The sequence below is a fragment of the Echeneis naucrates genome, chromosome 23, assembly GCF_900963305.1.
Source record: "Echeneis naucrates chromosome 23, fEcheNa1.1, whole genome shotgun sequence".
Taxonomy (NCBI): domain Eukaryota; kingdom Metazoa; phylum Chordata; class Actinopteri; order Carangiformes; family Echeneidae; genus Echeneis; species Echeneis naucrates.
Genome location: NC_042533.1, coordinates 12,833,137 through 12,852,475, shown reverse-complemented (window position 1 = coordinate 12,852,475; position 19,339 = coordinate 12,833,137). Strand labels below are relative to the sequence as shown.

The 19,339-nt window shown below is 41.1% G+C and overlaps 1 protein-coding gene across 2 annotated transcripts; it reads left to right on the top strand.

Annotated features, from left to right (window-relative positions):
* Positions 1-2,915: 2,915 nt before the first annotated feature.
* Positions 2,916-19,339, top strand: LOC115036795 (aryl hydrocarbon receptor nuclear translocator-like protein 2). 2 transcript variants are annotated; one of them, XM_029495147.1, is made up of 17 exons: positions 2,916-3,106; positions 9,923-10,037; positions 10,156-10,194; positions 10,280-10,321; positions 10,408-10,565; positions 10,642-10,724; positions 10,811-10,903; positions 12,417-12,534; positions 12,685-12,834; positions 15,567-15,801; positions 16,220-16,326; positions 16,589-16,736; positions 16,890-16,951; positions 17,034-17,145; positions 17,302-17,392; positions 17,840-17,936; positions 18,548-19,339. In XM_029495147.1, exons 1-17 carry the CDS (start codon positions 3,064-3,066, stop codon positions 18,703-18,705), a joined length of 1,851 nt encoding a protein of 616 aa, XP_029351007.1. In that variant the 5' UTR covers positions 2,916-3,063; the 3' UTR covers positions 18,706-19,339. The 2 variants fall into 2 exon arrangements, with proteins under 2 accessions (XP_029351007.1, XP_029351006.1); XM_029495146.1 differs by having other exon boundaries at positions 16,589-16,739; positions 16,896-16,951.

The window sequence follows — 19,339 nt, the reverse complement described above, 5'->3', positions numbered from 1 at the left end:
TTTGAGGTGTTTTGTCACTGTTCAGTTCAGGTGTTTCCTGAACTTAATGCTTTAATCTACTATCAACCTGTGGGATAAGGACATGGGCCAAAGACAAACCCTTTAAACTTGACTTTGTTGGAATTCTTATTTTGGACTTTGGATTATGTGGGCTCTATCGGGTGAGTATTGCGTATTTATCCTACCAAGATAAAAACTGAAAATATGTGTAAATATTTACAATCCTATTATCTCAAGTGAAGTACTATTTTTAGTTTAGAAAGCCACCATTTCCCCCAGTTTGAAGTCAATGAATGCATTTGAATTCTCCATCACTCACTTTATTAGTGACCAAATGAGGACGTAATTGGTTCTGGCAACGCAGAACCACTTCCAACTAGGACCAGGGAGCGGTATTAAGACAGACACACATTTTCTCCTGGAGAAGAAGAGAAACAGGGTGGAGCTTACTGACACACAGAGGTCACAAAAGGATGACCTGCCAAGATCCGAAGGCACAAATAACTTAGACTGGAGCTGGACTTGGAGTGAGCCCAGTTGACATTTCAGGAAAAACAAAACAAAACATTACATTGTTTTCAGTGTATAAAAGTCCAGAAGCGGCGATATATCAGTTAAGAATGTTTCACTTTTCACTTCACAATTGTTAACACAATAGTTCTGTGATGTAAAAATATTTTTCAATCTGAAATAGTCTGATTGTAATAATGCCAATGTGATAGACTTTTACACTCAATATAAAATAACTTTATGTGTGAAAAGTGAATTTGGGCAAATTGCGAAAAAGATTCAGGCGCTTTACGGATGAATGGAAGCTTTTCAGTTTCCTATATCTGATATTAAAACTTCAAATGTGTCATTGCTGTAGAAAACTTCATTACTCCCCGTGTTTCCTGTTCTCTTACGTTGCTTCCGGGCTGCTGAAGTGCACGAGGACACTACTTTCCCTGCAGACAAGCTTTAAATGGGTTAACGAGCCAGCCGTCGCCACGTGACCGAGTTATATAATATATAGGTCAACACGTTTCTCGCTGGCACGTGCAGTCTTCTCTCTTACATAAAGTCTCGTGCAAAGGTCTCGAGTTACACTATGTAGGTGAGGACCAAAGATTGTCAACGTAAGAGATAATATCTCACTTTGTTTTTTCTTTTTTTGTTTGTTTTTTTTTTTTTTGCTTGTTTGTTTGGGTTTGTTGAAATGGGGACAGGGTTTAGAAATAGTTTTTGTTTTGTAGCTGATCGCAGAGATTGTTGTTGATTTTAAGAAATGAATGATGATTATAGATGTAAAGCTTAGGATTCACAGTTGCTGTTTCTTTTTTTTTTTTTTTTCTTCTCCTGAACTACGGCCTTTTGTAAACCTCAAATTGAGTTGGCTACTGTGGTGATTTGTGTCAGTCCAGTGTCTGGGATCTCTGCCACACCATTCCAGCTGTACTCGCCAGACGTCCCCCAGACTTTCTACCAGGTGCCAAATCCACCTGTTCACATGTCTTCTGTTCTGTCCCTGGAAACAGAACCTGCGTGCAAACTTTTTCCTTCTCCTCATCAGCAACCGACAGTCATGTCAGCCCCTTTCCCCTGTCCGATTTCCAGAAAGTGTCCCTTTGTGCTGCTCATGCTCTGGACTACAATGTCCTCTCCCTATAAGCTTTTTAGTTGCCTGTTATCCGCTTGCCTGTCCATCTGTCTCTGCGCCTGCTTCTCATCACTTACCCATACTCAGTTACACTGCCTACTGTCCTTGTATTTCAAGCGAAACTGATTTATTCTCACTAGGTTTGAAGTAGTTTTCTGTAAAAATGCAAACTGAAAGATAAAAACGGTTGCAACCTTTGGAATATATATGTCACTTCCGAGTTCAAATGAATCTCTTCACTGAAAAATATCTTTTGCTTTCCTGTTGGCTTATACCAACAGAAAGCACTCACAATTAAGCTGTCGTCTGGTGAATGGGCAGCTTTTCTGTGCCGAAAGAAAAGAGCTCACGATGTTGATGAATAAACAGGATTAAAGCTCAATGACTGAGGAGCCATGAAAACACAATTTTTCTTCAATTAGTTAAACCAAATGATCTTTCAAAGCAGTGCAAATGTACGTCCTTAAAATCACCAGTACGGGAGCTGTGCTGGTTGCGCAGCAGTAAATGAGGAGAGTGAGACATCATTCCCTTCCTGCAGCTCTGCTTGGGGGAGATCTGGGGGGGGTGAATACAGAGTAAGAGTCAGTTCGGTGACGCAGGACGCTGCACTTTTTCAGGTCATCAAAACGTTCGTGACACCGGGGGAATCAGTCTTTCACCGGTCCAGCGAGGGGCCAGGCCGACTCAGCAATATTAATCATAAATAAATGATTTGATTAGGACTGACGTCATCTGATCGGACGTTTCCCTTCAGGGCGTCTATTCCTAAACAGCTGACAGCGTGCTCCGGCTTCAGTTCACACGCAGCAGAACATTTTGTTCACATCCACCTGGATGCAAGACACGCTCACAAAAATGTGTATATGTTGCACTGCATCAAATGGAAAATAAGTCACACAAGACACGCAGGGTGTGAAAAATGAACCAGTTTGCCCTTTTTTCATGCACTTTCATGCAAATTCCCACTAATACAGATGAAGTATTCTTTCAGCTACTGGCAGATAAGCATATAAACGTGTTTATTGTGAATTCACGAGACGGTGAATGGGCCGCTGCATGAAGAGCCAATTATCTGTCAGGTACAGACGGACATGAATGAACCGAGCGATGGGGGAGGGAGGCCAGCGGGAGGGGGAGAGTGTGAACTGTCCCCTCTTTTCCTTATTTCCTAAAGGACATAAGTGCCCCCCCAACACAAACCCCCCCTCCCCTCCTCCCGTCCACTCCGCCTCCTTTGTAAGAGGAAAAAAAAAAGGATAGAGGAGGAGGAGGGTGAGGGAAAAAATGAAGTCAATTATACAACACCCTCCCGTCCCTCTCCTCTGCCTGTCCTCCCGCTGTATTACTACTACAGCTGGTGGCTCCACATGCGCCGCGGCGCTCCGTAGCCTCCACCGGCCACCCGGCTCCAGTCTGCAGGCATGTCGGCCGGTGGCTCTGACGGGACAGCGGACAGGCCAGCAGGTAGGACGCACTTCCTTCAGTCAGTCAGCCAGCTCCCGCTCAGCTCCCGGGATTATTATGAGTTTTCATTAACGCTGGCGGGTGGGTTTTCGTTCTTTCGTTTTGCGTGTGCGCCACTTTTGTCAACATTTGGGCGGAAAATCTCAGCGGAGGTAACACTTCGGGGTGACGGCTGTGAACTCGTGCCGGACACGGATGCGACGCGTCGGTTTACCGCTCAGCGAGGCGGCGGTGGCACCTGCCGGCTCTGACCGACTGAACTGAAAACACCGGCACCGGTTAACGGGCGCCGCGCCGCCGTGCGCGCTTCGGCGACGGTGGAATCCCGTCCATTCATCACTCTGTAGTACGTGCTCGTCTCCGGCAGGACGCCAGCGTGAAGGTGGCGTGTGTGTGTGTGTGTGTGTGTGTGTGTTGGGGGCTTTGTTCCCTACAAACCTCAAAGAATCACGTGACCGTAACCATGACTACGACTTTCCCAAACTGTAACAAAACATATTTTAGTGTCGCCAACCTCAAATCGCAGCGGCCCCCATCTTCCAATAACGCACCGAAGTGTTTTTGTTTGCCTAGCCTCCGCCGAAGCGGGCCCCGGGAGCTTAGCGTGTCACGTGGCGGCGGTTGGCCGGGCTGGTCGTCGTGGTCTCCCCGGTCTCCCTCGCTCGTCGCCGGGCTTTAGGGAAAGTGGGTCAGTAGATCAGTGGAGCAGCGCTGCGTCCGCCGGGCAGCAGAGGGAGGCAGCTCACTGCCAGGCCAGCTGTCAGAGGTTAAGGAAGCTCCACATCTCAACCAAACTCCTCATTTCACCAAAAATAGACCGGGAAGCCGCTTATTTTATGCCTCCGCCGTTCCTACAGATCACGGTCACGTTTTCCCCAGAGAGCCCGTTAGATCGGAAAACGAAGTGCAGTTAGAGGCCGTGAAATTACACCAATCTCTCATAAAGACTCAAAGACGCAATTCATTTTCATGTAATGCTTGTTCCCTAATCTTAACACCGGGTCGGTGACTGTATCTCACAATTAAGATAAAGCAAAATCTATATGATCAAATATCACGCAATAGTTTTACTAAAATCTGACAAATGGTGGGTCGTTAGGTTACCGTGTTGGTACATGCAGGTCAATTTGGTTTTGCAGTCAAAAATGAGACAAAACGCTCATCCAAAAATCCTGTTTAAGGTCGTTAAATTTGTAATATATTGACGTTTTAACACTATATATGTACATATCATAACACTGTATCAATCTAAAACCACAGCAGCCAGAGTTAATTAAAAGTATGGAAGTTCATTCTGTCAATGATAAACTTTACTTGTAGAACATTTCTATTAACTTAGAAATGCATTACCAAAAAAAGATATACATATATATATATATATGTATGTATAAAATCAAAATCAAAAACTGGAATGCTGAGTAGGAAAATTGTGTTTTTGCTATGCTATTTTATTTTTCTGTGAAAGAAGAATGTAAGAATTGGAAAGCATAGCTCAAACATGACTACAATTATTTGTTCTGTTACTCTTCTTTTCAAGTGAAACTTTTAACTCTGCCTTTAAATCTGCAGCTCCTGGTACGTTTGCACAGGAACGACAACCCTACATATTCATGAGAATAGATGACAGAGTTTTGAATACATCTCACTTAAAGCCTCTTACAACACGTGGCTATTGTTGATAATTAATGCATTTCAGGTGAGTCAGTTAATAGACATGAAACCACACTTAGAAAGCTTGCAATCATATTTCAGAAATGCCTGGGCAGTTGGAGCAGAGGCATGAACTCTGCTATTATTGTATGTAACTTTCATAGCTTAAAAAAAAAAAAAAAATCAAAACATGAATGTCCTTTCTAACAGTACATATGTGGTGTGTCATCTGAAAAAACTCATCTTGCAAAACATCTTACAAGCGTACACATACTGGTCTGAGGAGCACCAAGAACTGTAGGTCAGTCAACCAGAAATAACCTAGAACATACTGTACCAGAACTGTAGGATTTGTGGCAGCCTTCTCCATATCTATGAAGAGCCATAACTCCAACAAACAAGCAGAGATATTGGACAGTGGCATCAGGGACTATATTAATTTCACAAAAAAATAATTTGTCAGGCTGCAAGTAAGAACACGGAAAGACTTTATGTGGCGCAGTCTGGCAAAGGACCCGTAGACAGAGTCCTCCAAAGAACCCTGCTCCTTGTCCTCATCCCTTACTTAAAATATCAAACAATCATCTAGTATCCCTGAGTGTGAGTGTCAAATGAGTAAAATGTGCTGAGAATCACATTTAAAGCCTGGAGTCTTTTTTAAATCTTTATTTAATCATCAAAATTAACGAGTGTCCAATAACCAACTTTAAATCAGCTTGTTTGAAACAATATCAATAAATAGCTGCTGTTGTTCATGGCCTGATCATACGACATGAACCCACATACATACATGTAAAAGACCCCCCCACCCCTCCCACCTAGAAGCTGAATGCCCTGACTGAACTCGCTGAGGTGCTGCTGTTGGCTGAAAAGCTGCTGCTGAACCTTCCTGACACTGGAGATTTTGTTCACTTTGTGACCCTTTGTTACTGTTTTGTGTCTCTGCTTTGCTTATCCGTGTGTCTCTTGGGTTGCCTGACATCTCTGTAGTAAATTGTGTTTATTTAGAGTTGTTTTGTAGTCATTGTGTGTCTCCTATGGGGTGTTTTCTGCCTCTTTGTGGTCATACTGTGTCTGTCTAAGCTCTGTTTATTGTCTCTGTAGTTTTGGGTCGCTGATTCCAGTTTTTTAAATGTGATGGCAGTTAATAAGAAAAAGAAAATGGTGGTTAGTTGGAGCACTAACTGCAACATTAGTAAGGTGATAAATATAAAAGCTACTGTAGAGCACAATGTAAAAAAATATCCTAGAGGTTATGTGATACAGGAATTTGAAGCGGCACCAACGAAGCAGCGACCACATAGTGAATTTTTGCCCTGCATGTGTGTACATCAGCGGTGGAATAGGGAGCATTAATGCATGAATGGAATTGCAAAGGGAATTGGCCTTGTTGCTGTTGCTGACCATGAAAGTGTGGCTAGAAGCTGATGTCTATGTTCAATATGAATAAAAGGAGGGGCTCTATGAGCGTTGTAAAAAACAGCTGTAGGAAACAGTGCCTTAAATAAAGTAATAAAAACCTCTGCAGTTTGAAAGAAGGTGACAATGTGTTGGAGGTGGAGCTGATCACATTTAAACTTACAGCTGCAGCGACGTGTGAGGGTTTTGTAGTTACTCTTTGATCCTTTACTTTGTGGTGTGGAAGAAATGGAGGGCAGCTGTATTTATAAACTCCAATGGGGCCAGCAGTGGAAAAGTAACCTTCCTTACATAAAAATGTAGGTGGACTGAGACGTATTGATTTTTTTTGTGTGTGTGTTTGCACCCCCCCCTCCCAGAAAGTGTAGGTTAACACAAGAGGCACAAAGAAAAATGCAACGCACAATAGATTTACAGTTTGCGTACCCTTATTTGCACAGATAAAAGACCAGCAGCTTTAGCTTTAAAGCTGATGGTAGAAAATTGCAGTGTAGTGTAGAATGATACACAATCTGAAATAAGTAAAATACCAGCTAAAATGCTACAGGCTAGCCTATATACAGTAAGAAACGCTGAGGGTTTTTCTCTGTGATTAAACTCATTCACCAAAATTCCTGTTTTTGAAAACTCCATATTGTATCATTTTTGGTTTCACCTGAAACAGTAAATACTCTGTATAAACTGTGTGTGTATACATATATATTCAAGTGGAGGAGTTCATGCCCCAAAGTATACATCCCTCCTGAACTATAAGAAATGAAGTGAAGATGTTTAAAATGTAGAATGTGCTAGTTGTAAAGCAGAAGTGTAAAAACTATACGTTGTTAAATACGTTTTAGTCTAAGTTTTTGACAATATCTGTTTTTCTTTAATGGCCTTCAATTCATTTTAACTCACACATCGTATGATAATTGATGTTATCGGTATTTTGTATCAGTGCAAATGCACATTTACAAAAGCATGAAATCATATTCAAAACAAGATCAGTTAATGTACATTTTTATTAATTTACTGTATTCCAATGCATGTGTTGCAGTCATGTTTTCAGTATAATGACCCCAGCTCTATGAAAACGAAATAAAAAAATCTAAGTGTACAAACACATGCCTGCCTGCCTTTGGTGATGAATATTTATTCCCTAACCTGCACTTATACAAGTTTTTTAGTTTCAGGCGAACTTTTCTGTTAGTCTAATATTAAATAGTGTGTCAAAGGTGGGTTAGAATTGTTATCACTTACAAAGTCTTTGTTCCTTCAAGCTGTAAAGTTGTAGCTCCATTTGTTGGTGATTTATTGACCCTAATTCACCTAATTGTTGAGCTGCATTGTGACTGCAGGTCCTCTAAATTCCAAATCAGACCATATACATTAAAACTTCCATTGTGAATACCGTGGAGCTATTCAAGTTGGATTATGGGAATGTAATACTTCAAAGAAGTGCAGGCATAAAGAAGCGCATCTAGGTCAAATTGTGCATGCTGGGTTTGTCACACTCTCATGCCTATCTTCCATGTGTGGTGGTCTGTGGTTGTGTGTTTCAGTGATGATGGCATGTCATCTGCTGCCCTGCAGGCTTGGCCTCTCGACCGGTGCTTTTAGCGCCACTGTGACTCCGAGATTTAAATCGCACAAAGCCTCAGCACTGTTGCTTCCAGGATGCCATATTTTAACCAGCTGGCACAGGTAGCGCATGAGAACTATTTAGGGAAAAGGAAAAAGCTGTGTGACCGTGGAGGTGATATTCTGCACAGCATCAGTGGGTGGGAGGGAGAGCCAGCGAGCGCTCATTACCACATTCCTTTTTTGTGTCAGTGATGACCCACTAAACTCCTCCAAATTTTCAGAAATTTGTGTCAATGTCTAAAATGTTCACTACACTGCAGATTCGTGGTTTTAAAAGCTTAATGTTTTTCCCTGTTAAGTTTGGAGAGGGGCATTATAACCCTTTGCTTTCTTCTGGGTATCTTAATATGAAGTGTTATTTATTGATATGAAAAAGTAGAGGATGAGCATTGAAATCACGTTTCAAGGTTAAAAGAACAAAATTACATCTTATAAATTTCTTCTCATATTGTAATACTAATAGAAAAAATATGGGTCTTCTGTAAGTCTTCTGCTATTTACAATTTTTTTCAAGAAAAAAAAAAATGGAAAAAGTGGGTCTGACATCAGTGCTCAGCATTCGTGTTCACTTTCATCGAGACTTTTTGCCCACCAAATGAATGACTCAATTTAGGATGGGTGTCCTGAGAGAGAAGTAGGTCAATGTTACAGCATTATATAAGAATTAGGTAAGATGATAGCCCAAACCCCATTCACTCTCACGTGCCTTTTAAACTGACTAAACGCAAACAAAGCTGGAAGTCTGGCGCCGTTCAATGGCAACTCTGAGACAGTGCAGTGAGAGTTTGCCTAGAAACGATTGTGGGCGGGGGGGCTGACGAGAGATGAAAGAGAGAGAGAGGGAGAAATGTGTTTGGTAGTCATGGGTCATGATCCACATTCCTGTGTGAGATTGGCTGTTCAAAAACTCATGCAAATACATCCATGAGTCACTCTGACTATTCGCGCACATACACAACAGTCTGGCTTTTGAGGAAAAAATGTTGAAGATGGTAACAAATCTGCACCAAAATCCCCTTTGTTTGGAAATGGATCAGTTTTATATACACGACCTAAAAAAAAGGAACCATAAATTTGCACAATCACACAATATGTGCTATTTTTTGTTTGCCAGATATAGCTCCACATACTTCTTAAATGGAATAAGATTTTTCAAAGCAGATTTTAATTAGTGGTACTATTGAATAAATTATTGATGAAATAGGAAAATGTATAAATAAACAGTCCGATTGAACTTTCATAAAAGATTTATAGTCTATGAAATGAAATGTATTTATTTTTTGTCTGATTGTGAAATAAATACATTTAAATAATCTGAATTTAATGAGTGGATATAAGTATTTTTATCACAATTTATTTAAATTTAATTTTACTCTTTGAATTATAAATGTATTTATTTATTATGGTTTTCAACTCTTTAAAATTCAAAAGACTGCTTCTCAAATTTAACTGGTAAAATTTGAATCAACAACTCAGATATTGAAATAGCAGCTATATTTAAATTTATGGATAATTGAGACAGAACAAATGTAAATAAAAAGTAATTTAAAGTAAAATGTCAGAGAATTAGTTTTTTGTTATCGTATCAGTTTGTAATCATGTTGAAAATAAATTCTGTATAACCAAAAGTGTTTTTCAACTATTTAATTTACAGCATAAATAATAATGAATATCTTAAAACTATCCCGGTGTGACAGTTACTACAGCTGGGTGTAATTTTCATCACCACATTATCTAATTACAGGTTGCACACAGGTGCAACTGGTCACTGCCAGCAACTAGACCAATATTTTGTATATATGCTAAAAATGTACTGCAACCAATGAAACTAATAATAAAAAAAAAAAAATAGAATCAAACTCAATCGCTTTAGTATGTTTGGTTCAAGGCATGACTACTTAATGAGAGCCGGTCCTGTGACCATCATGCTTTCTGATGATTTTTTTTTTTTTTTTTATTACTGCTCATAAACCTGTCAAACTATAGTCGCAGAGCATGTCGCACTAATCATTCATGGCGAATTATCAATAGAGCCTCTGACATGCCGGAAATATTCAGCTCTGGGGGTTAATGCAGTTCTTTTCAGCCTGTCAGATAACTGTGCCTGTTTTTTCCATGTATCAGATCCTGCTACAGAGGAGAAGGGCCAAGCGAGCCAAGCCGGCCCCTCGCTGCCAGCTGTCGAGCTGCCAAGGAAACGAAAGGGAGTTGTGGAGAAGAAGTCAAACGCCCATGTACAGTAAGAGGCGTGCTATGTTGGAAAACAAACTCTATTTGTTTAGTTCTCCAGAGTAAATACAGTGTGACTGCCGTGTGTTGCCTTGTATAAATTCTTGTATTCAATCATTAAATAACAGGGAGAGCCTCGCCTTCCAAATGGAAGATGAGCTCAGCAGGTATGCCAATGTCCTGTCTTACTTCAAATCATGTCCTCGGATTTAATATTGGCACAAAATTCGATTTTGATCTTTTTATTTTCAGATCTGAAGGAGAGGATCAGCAAGTCAAAATGAAATGCTTCAGGTGACAGCTACTCACTTCAGCTTAAGTGAAGTTTTCAGTTCCACACCTGTAATATGTTCATAACATTTTCCGGCTCCTGTGCGCAGGGAACCTCACCGGCAGATTGAGAAGCGGCGAAGGGATAAAATGAACAACCTCATTGATGAGCTGGCTGCCATGATCCCCGCCTGTCAACCCATGGCTCGAAAACTTGACAAACTCACTGTGCTGCGGAAGGCCGTCCAACACCTGAAAACCCTTAAAGGTAGCTGTCAGCGCACCCGCTAATAAATTACAGCAATGTCTCGTCGTGTAAGCGCTTCCAACCGCTGTGATTTCAGCTGGGACTGGCGGCGCCTTTGCTGACACCACCTACAAGCCTTCCATCCTGCCTCATGATGACCTCAGGCACCTTCTGCTCAGGGTAGGTGCTTACGTGCAAGCACAGGTTCTGTTTCATTGTACATGTCTCGTTAAAGGCGTATTAATTTATCTATATCTATCTCCCAGGCTGCAGACAGTTTCCTTTTAGTTGTGAGCTGTGAGCGGGCAAAAATTCTGTTCCTCTCAGAATCCGTCTCCAAGATCCTCAACTTTAGCCGGGTTTGTTGCACTTGTGCTGTACTTCATCACACACACACACTTTTGCTTTTACATTGAGTGTAGTGTGTCATACTGAGTTGCATGACATTTAATTTGCCTCCGTGTTTTCTTTGATTATGAATCAGGTCTAGGTAATTTATCAATATTGTGAAAGTATCAAAGTTCTCACAGAGAGCTGCTCACAGTCTGTACTCAGAAGCTGGACCTTAAAACCAGCTGTCAGGATCTCACATCCAACTGCACTCAGACATTCCCCAAAGGCCAGCCCACCTGGACCTACAATCCAACCTTGCAGCATTTGGTTTCTCTGAGTGTTAAACTGTAAACTGTAGGAGAACAGCCAGGCAATCAGCTCCAGACAAAGGACTTCAAACTGCACTCAGACGGTTCTTAAACCAAATGAATGACAGCACTTCAAATCAAACACTCGTTAAGTATTAATATGGGGCTTTAAATTGTAAATTGTACTTTTTTATTAATGCCATTTTTACTTTATTTATGTAAAAATTACATTTTTGTACAAGCCTGATCAAATGTGAAATCAGGTTAAAATCAGGTTAACAAAGGGACTTTGAAAATACAAAATAGTTGGTTGAGGGGGGAAAAGAAACATGGAATCATTTTTTTATGCTTCTTTTTCCTCTGTTTCACTAAAACTTCTATTTATTTATACATTCAGTTATATTTTTATAACAATTTTTTACTACCTTTCTCCGGTTTTTGAAGCTCCAGATAATAGTTTTCATCTGTTCTCAGCACGTTCAAACAAAAACTTTACAACTCAGCCTTCAAATATAATTGTTATTGTGGAGACTGGAAGTTTCATGAGAGAGAAAACACAGACATAAACATTTATCTGAATCTCTGATGAGGATCTGCTCACACTTTGAGTAAAACAAGGGCACAGTTTAATTTCTTCTGCAGAGCTGGCATTCACTCAGCTTTTAATATGATTTGAGAGGCAGTTCAAAGTGTTTGGCAGCCAGAAGAATAAACACACCTGCTCTATATTGTCCACCACATTTTCCAGCTTCGAGAGCCAATGTGGTCAAACAGAGAGGAACAGAGATTAGGAGGGATACAAGAGAAAAGCTCCTCAAGAAATGTGACGCCATTTCCTCAGGGCAGCATTTGCTGCTGGGAGCTCAGCAGTAAACGTCTAACAAATGTATACATGCCGCAGCATGATGCATTAACTCCATGCAGAGATGATCTTTACCATGAGGCAATATAACATCATCATCAAACATCATGTGAGCAAACGATGGCGTGTTTTTTGTATTCACAGAAAAACTGACATCTGATAGTAAGACATGAACAAACAAATTCAGGTCAAACTTTTTAAACTCTCACACATCATCAAGCATGTGGTGCTAATTTGGTGTGTGTCCATATCACAGAGATTGTGTTGTGAAGTGCCTTAATTTATGTGCTGCATAAATCAATTCGATTAGATTTGATTTGATTTAACGAAGACAGTGAGTATATTGATGTCTGTCGTTGGGATTCACAGTTGGAGCTGATTGGACAGAGTCTGTTTGATTTTATCCACCCCAAAGACATCAACAAGGTGAAGGAACAGCTGTCCTCCTCAGAGCTGTACCCTCGCCAACGCCTCATTGATGCAGCAAGTAAGTCTCCTCACCAGCCTTTGAGAAGAAACAGGCCAGGCAGACACTGTAACCCCATTTGGAAGATCACCATCAGAGCAAAATGTAATTGAATCCAAGCCAACTGTGAATGTGATGAGCAGTATTTGTTGCTTGTCTGTCTGTGTGCAGCTGGTGCTCAGGTCCAGGCGGACAGCCCCGTCAGAGTGTCCCACTTATCAACCGGGGCCCGACGGTCCTTCCTCTGCCGCATGAAGCACAGCCGGGTGACGGGGAAGAACGAGGACAAATGCCCAGTGCCTAGTATGTCCAAAAAGAAAGGTGGGTTCGCAACAGCTGCAGCAGCAGCAACAACACAGACTGTTTCAACTCAGCGCGCAACTCCTTAACAACCAATACAGCACAGGAATACGTTATAGAGGCTGCTCTCGCACCTGCATGAATATGAATGGTTAAATAAAACAGTAACCGGTGTGAAGTCGTTAATACAGGCTGCTACCCCATGGAGTGGTGTGAACTTGTTAGAGAATGAAGCTCCATCAAAGCTCTATTCCAAATGAATATGCATGGCCAGTTCATATGCTGACGAGTTCCATTGATTCCGCTCCAAACACTCCCCTGTTTTCAAGGAAACACTGACCACCCATGTTCAGTTTTCCTCTGCTGGAGTGCCAGATGGGTGCTATGGGCTGCCGAAGACAAGACAGCAACTGCCAGGAAACTCTGCTAATTTTGGATCATTGTGTTTTTGTTCTCTTGAGTGCCCGAGGTGATCCAACCGAGACAATCGGCCCGAACAAGTTTCTTCTTGGAAAGACTGGAGCTGTTTTGTTTGCGTGCTATGTGTTTGTTGTCATTTTCAGCTGGGGACCTGTAGGGCCGAAGATATGTATCCAAAGATTATTAAGATGTGCAAATGTGTTTCTTGCCAATGAGGTCACTGTTCAGGCAGTTAGTGGAAAACAAACAAATGTGAAAGATCTTTAACCAGCCTAGATTGCCTTGGGGGAAATAAAGAAATGATCTGATCAGGATCTGGTGGAAAAGGATGTGGTTGGGTCGTGTCCTCCTCGTCCCCTCTCTCCATTTGTTGGCAAAACCCCGACACATGTGGCAAGATGTGACTGTGATTTTTCAAGAAAAGAATGAGCAAAACTTTGTCCTTATCTCTGTGGCTGCTTATTTCCAGTATTAACCACAGTGCGGACTCCCCCTCCACAATAACACTTCATAGGCAGCAGTGTAAAGACAAAAATCATTGAAATGTCACCTTGGTGGTAGCTGAAATGTTGTTAAGAAACAAATACTTGAAAATATAAAAAGAGGAGCTGCCTCGATATTTTAGGAACTTTGCTTAACGCGGGTCAGTTTTACTCAGTCGGAGGTCAGTTCTTTCTCCACAGTTTAAAGCATGTTCTTCATCACAGGAAGTAGGTCAGGGTCAGAGCATTGTGTAACCATAAAGTAAGAAAATGGTGTAAGCTCCACTTCGTCCAAGCCAAACTGTGGTGGCAGAAAGAGGAGGTTTGGGACCACCCAGTGGCAAACCTCCGCAACTGCACTGCAGCGCATGAGGAAGGACAGCAATGACGCTCAGTTTATATTCACTTATTTTCTCTCACAGACTACAAAAGAATAAAATACACAAAACCCCAAGCAAACAAAAAATGACAGCAACAACATTTTGTCATGATGATTTGGTAGTCCCAGATGTAATGTCTGTTTTTTAATAGGAATAGAAGGATAAATTAGGTGTTCCGATACATATGTCTCGACAATAAAAACGAAGAGTATCACATTCCCAAATAGTTGACTTTGGTCTTATCCAATAAAATAATTTGGCAGTGATGGAAGTACTTGCATGTTTAAATTTTAATACACATAAAAATACATGAATATTTTACAAATTAAAAATGGTAACATAACGTATCAAAATTTCAGTTTCTGCAGAACAAACTGTCCCCTGGGAATCATTAAATATATTTTGTATATGTTTTACTTTTGTGGCTGGTTAACTTGAAGATGTTTTACTCTTGCACTTACTAATTTTTTTTTTTTTTTGACTTTTGGACTTTTTTGGGGTTAAATGGGACCTGTACAGACACGAGAAGGCGCCCCAACTGTTCTAATTCCTGTTTTTCTACAAGGAGCCACAAGCATAAAATTAAGTAAAACACTTAGTTTTATCTCAGAGCCTGTGTTCCATTCAATAAGGTGATATAATATTTTGTGATATAAAATTTTGTTGATATATATGAAACATACAAACATGGATAAAAAAATAAGTCAATGCAAAATAAAATAAAAATTACAAATCTCACCTACAGCCATATATTGTTATAGCCAATGCTATATGCATGTCAATGTATGTTTACTTTTATTGTAGACATATTTTAGATTAAAAATGTGTAGCAAAACCTGCCATTATATATTTTTCTGATTTTTCTGATATTCACTCCCATTGGGGAAGTGGTCTCTTCCCCAATGGGAGTGAATAACCATAAAAACTTTCAAAATACAGACGTTTAATGTCTACTAAAAATATCTTATTTATGTTTCAACTTATCTTAATATATCCAGAGGTTTTAATTTAAATGGCAATGTCACTTTTGGTATAAAGACATAAAATACAGTACATTCCAAAAGTTTAGACACACTTTCCTATTCGTTTGAATGAGAAGGTGTGTCCAAACCTTTGGCCTGTACTGTATGGTACGCACTACAAATATATGTACATAACACACTGGTGCAAATACAGACAGATACATTTTCAGATCAAACAATGAAACAAACAAACAAACAAAAAAAAATAGCAGCAAAGGGACTGGGACACAAATTGATATGTCATGACATGAACTTAAATTAATAATTGACCTCAGTTAACACATCTTTTTATCTGCAGCGGTTGTGCTAATGTTCATTGATAGAGATCAGAAACAGTGGATGATGAATTCAATCCTGTTTCCCTTTGTGATCCTGCCAGTAGTGATGTGTTTAGTTGGAATTTCATAACTCCACCTTAATTCACCGCCTCCCTGTTTTTCTGCCTGCAGACACATACAAATACTGTACCCTCCACTGCACTGGATACATGCGGAGCTGGCCGAGCAGCCAGATGGACTCGGAGGGCGACACTGAGAAAGAACCCTCGAGCCTGACCTGCCTGGTGATGGTATGCCGCCTGCAGCCTCACATGCCCCACCACCCTCCCAAAGACATCAATGTCAAGCCCACCGAGTTTGTCACCCGCTGTGCGATTGACGGAAAGTTCACATTTGTAGATCAACAGTGAGTGGCCTGATTCTACCTAACTGCACATACACCATTTATCTCTCTTTTTCTCCGAAGACGTGGTTCCAATAAGAAAAGAATGGGGAGGCGTTTTGTGGTGAGGGGGCCTCTGGGTGGACAGCATGAGTTGTGACAGTGGAGATAATTATTTCTGTCTTTGCCATTGTTTCTTAGAAGGATCTTGATGACATCACATGAAAATCTTCTCATTTATGGGAAGTAATTTCACACCACAAGTATAGTGCATCATTTTATTAAATTTCTCATGTGTGACTGATGAGTGCCGAGATATGTGGAGATACTTTTTCTCCATATTCACTTTTCATTCCATGCACACTATTTTTGACCTGCACAAAGCTTGAAGAAGAGAGAGAGAGATTGAAAGGAAGGAACTATCCTTTCTTTCTCTTCCCAGAGCCACGCTGGTCATTGGCTATTTGCCACAAGAAGTTCTCGGCACGTCTTGTTATGAGTACTTCCACCAGGACGACCTGCCGCACCTCGCAGAAAAGCACAGGCAAGGTGATGGAGTGAAGCTATGCTGAAAAATGTTGATCCCATAACTGATTAAAATTTTAAAATTGAGCCCAGGTAATTGTAGCTGTTAAGACATCAATTGTGTTTGAAAATGTGTTTTCTCATGTAGAAGGTCAAAGGATGTGAGCTTCTAATGAGCGTGTGTCACGTCCATATTTTTAAAGTACCAGCCAAATGGCAGCGCAGCGGCATTTCTGTGACTTCCCACTGTGCCTTGTGATAACACCCGTGTTTAATCTTTTGGCAGTCCTTCGAAGCAAAGAGAAGATTGAGACACAGTGCTACAAGTTCAAAACAAAGTATGGCTCATACGTTTCACTGCAGAGTCAGTGGTTTAGCTTCACAAATCCATGGACCAAAGAAGTTGAGTTTATCGTGTCTTTAAACAGGGTCATATGGTAAGTGCTGTTTCATTCACAACACATCCCTATCAGTATTATAAACTCAGAGAAATCCTTTTCATACCCGCCCTGATTGTCCAAAATCAACGTCCATGTCGCCATGGTGAACAGTTTATTCAGATCCACTGCAGCATGTCTCCTTTGCACCAACAGGGGGCCTGGTCACACAAAAGATGACGAGGAGGCTGGCAGCTCAAAAGCACTTCAAGGTAAGAAATAATGACTGTGTACTGACTTGAGTTGTGTTTATCTCCTCTCCCGCGTGTAATTCTTTTTCTCTCTGCTCCACAGAGGACACAAAGCAGATACCTGTAATCCCCGGCCTTTCCACTGGTTTTGGCCCAATGATCTACGCAGGCAGTATTGGGACCCAAATTGCAAATGAGCTCATCGAGTCCTACAGGTACCCGGAGAGTGTGTGAGTGAAGGGTGTATGCCCAAAATGAGACGGTTGTGTTACATCATTATTTGTATTGGATGGGTCGGATTAACCTGGACATGGGGCAAACATGGGAGTGCAGAAATATTCTATTTTATTTTCACCGGTGTTTTTGAGCAGGATGAACTCATCTCCATCAAGTGGAGCTTCCAGTCCATTTGGCCAAGTCCAGGAGAAATGTCCACTTGTGTCCCCCAAAACCAGCAGGAGTGTGAGTGACCTTAATTACAGCACATTTACACTTTTGCCCAGCGCTGGTACTCAAATGTTTGTTTTTCACTTCCTGTTTCACCTTCACGTTTCTTTTTCTCTTTTTCTTGAGTCAGTAACACTTAAGCGGCCATCAGGTTTCATATTTTTGAAAAATGACATTTTATAGTGATAAGGGGAGGTCTGACGTTGGCCCATACTTTGACCAGACCGATGATTGAGTTCACAACCTTACGATGCAATAATATCAAAGTATAAAGTTGACTACATGGATGAATATATACATAATTAATCCTGAGTGTTTTTTTTTACCATCACTGTATGCTTACATGTCTTTATTGTACGCTGGTGTCCAGTACTGTTTGCGATATTAATTACACACTTCAGTGGAGGAAGGCGAAGCATGGGGGTCGTCTTCAGTGTTCCAACATGAGACGTCTTTTTGCAGGCATCCAGCAGAGAAGACACAGCAGGTAGTTCATCACAGTCCCAGTCTGACTTGAGGACGACAGCGGGCACTAGCAGTGCGGCTTCTGAAAGTGCAGGTATTGCCAGCAGGACAATCACGAATCCAGTTTTCGATTTAATTCACATCTCTGCAAAGGAAAAGCTGCCTAAGAAATAAGCTGCACTCAAAATTTGTCCTGTTAGGCCCATCTTCACAGCAGCAGGTCCCTCATCATCAGATGATCTGATACCAAAGGTCAACATAGAACAATCCAATATTTGTACTCATGCTCCTCAATGTTTGATTTAAAAAAAGGAACTTCTTTATAATGTATTCAGCAATGCTCAGAATCACTGAACACCTTAATCCTAAACTCAGACTAGCACCTAAAATAAAAAAGAAAGAAGAAGAAAGACAACAACAACAAAATAAACAAACAAACAAACAACAAGAACACACCTGTTTCCTGCCTGTCAAGAAACTGAGAACTGATCATTCTTGCTCATGTTTAGAGTTTAATATTAGCTTGAATATATTTAATACTTCTATGGCAGAAAAGGAAAAGAGACACCCCAAGCCTAGTGGTCCTACAGGCCTGGGGTCCTCTGACAGGTACATCTGAGTTGATCGCCACGAAACAACACAAGCAGCAGTATCAGTTGTTGTTGTTGTTGTTTTTACCTTGACATCTTGGTCCGTTCCTCCCAGGAGACCCGTCACAGCTGGACCTGGACAGCATGGTGGTGCCAGGCCTGAGCAGCTTCAGCAGTGATGAGGCGGCCATGGCGGTCATCATGAGCTTGTTGGAGACCGATGTAAACATGGCTCAATCAGGGGACTTTGAGGACTTACACTGGCCTTTCTAGGGGGTGCGCAAGCTTTCAGCCCTCCACACGCTCTTGTGCCGTTTTCTCGCTCTGCAGAGAACTGATCTGGTCTTGCACAGCTGAAGCCATCAGACCAGAGAGACGCTGGCTGCAGACACAAATGAAGAGGACCTCAATGTGCGGCTCCCGTGCACATTTTTCTGGTTGTCATGAGACAGCAGTGACTCTCATCAGATTAAGCGCACCGTAGGCTGGCTGTTGGAAACAAATAATCAATCAACCTGATGCACAAAGATCGACTCTGGTTGATATTCAAATATAGAAGGAGACACTTTATTTATACGACCTTAACTTTGCAGGAAAATGCAGCTCACATTTGCTATGTGGTTGTGGGAACGCCAGCAAAAGTAACATCCTAAATGTTACATCACAGATTTGATGGGGGATCATTTGATATATCTCCAGTTAGTGGATCTGAGTGCCTGCAAAGCTCTGTAACATGATATCCACCTTTAATCATACAGGAATCTGCAACCTCAACGATAAAATGGAATCATCTGCTCATACGTACCCAAGGAACATATTTAACTCTTTACATTATTTTAAACTAATTGGAATGTCTGTCAGTCTGAGATCCAAGCTGGAGCAGTTCTACAGCGTAAAAAAAAAAGAA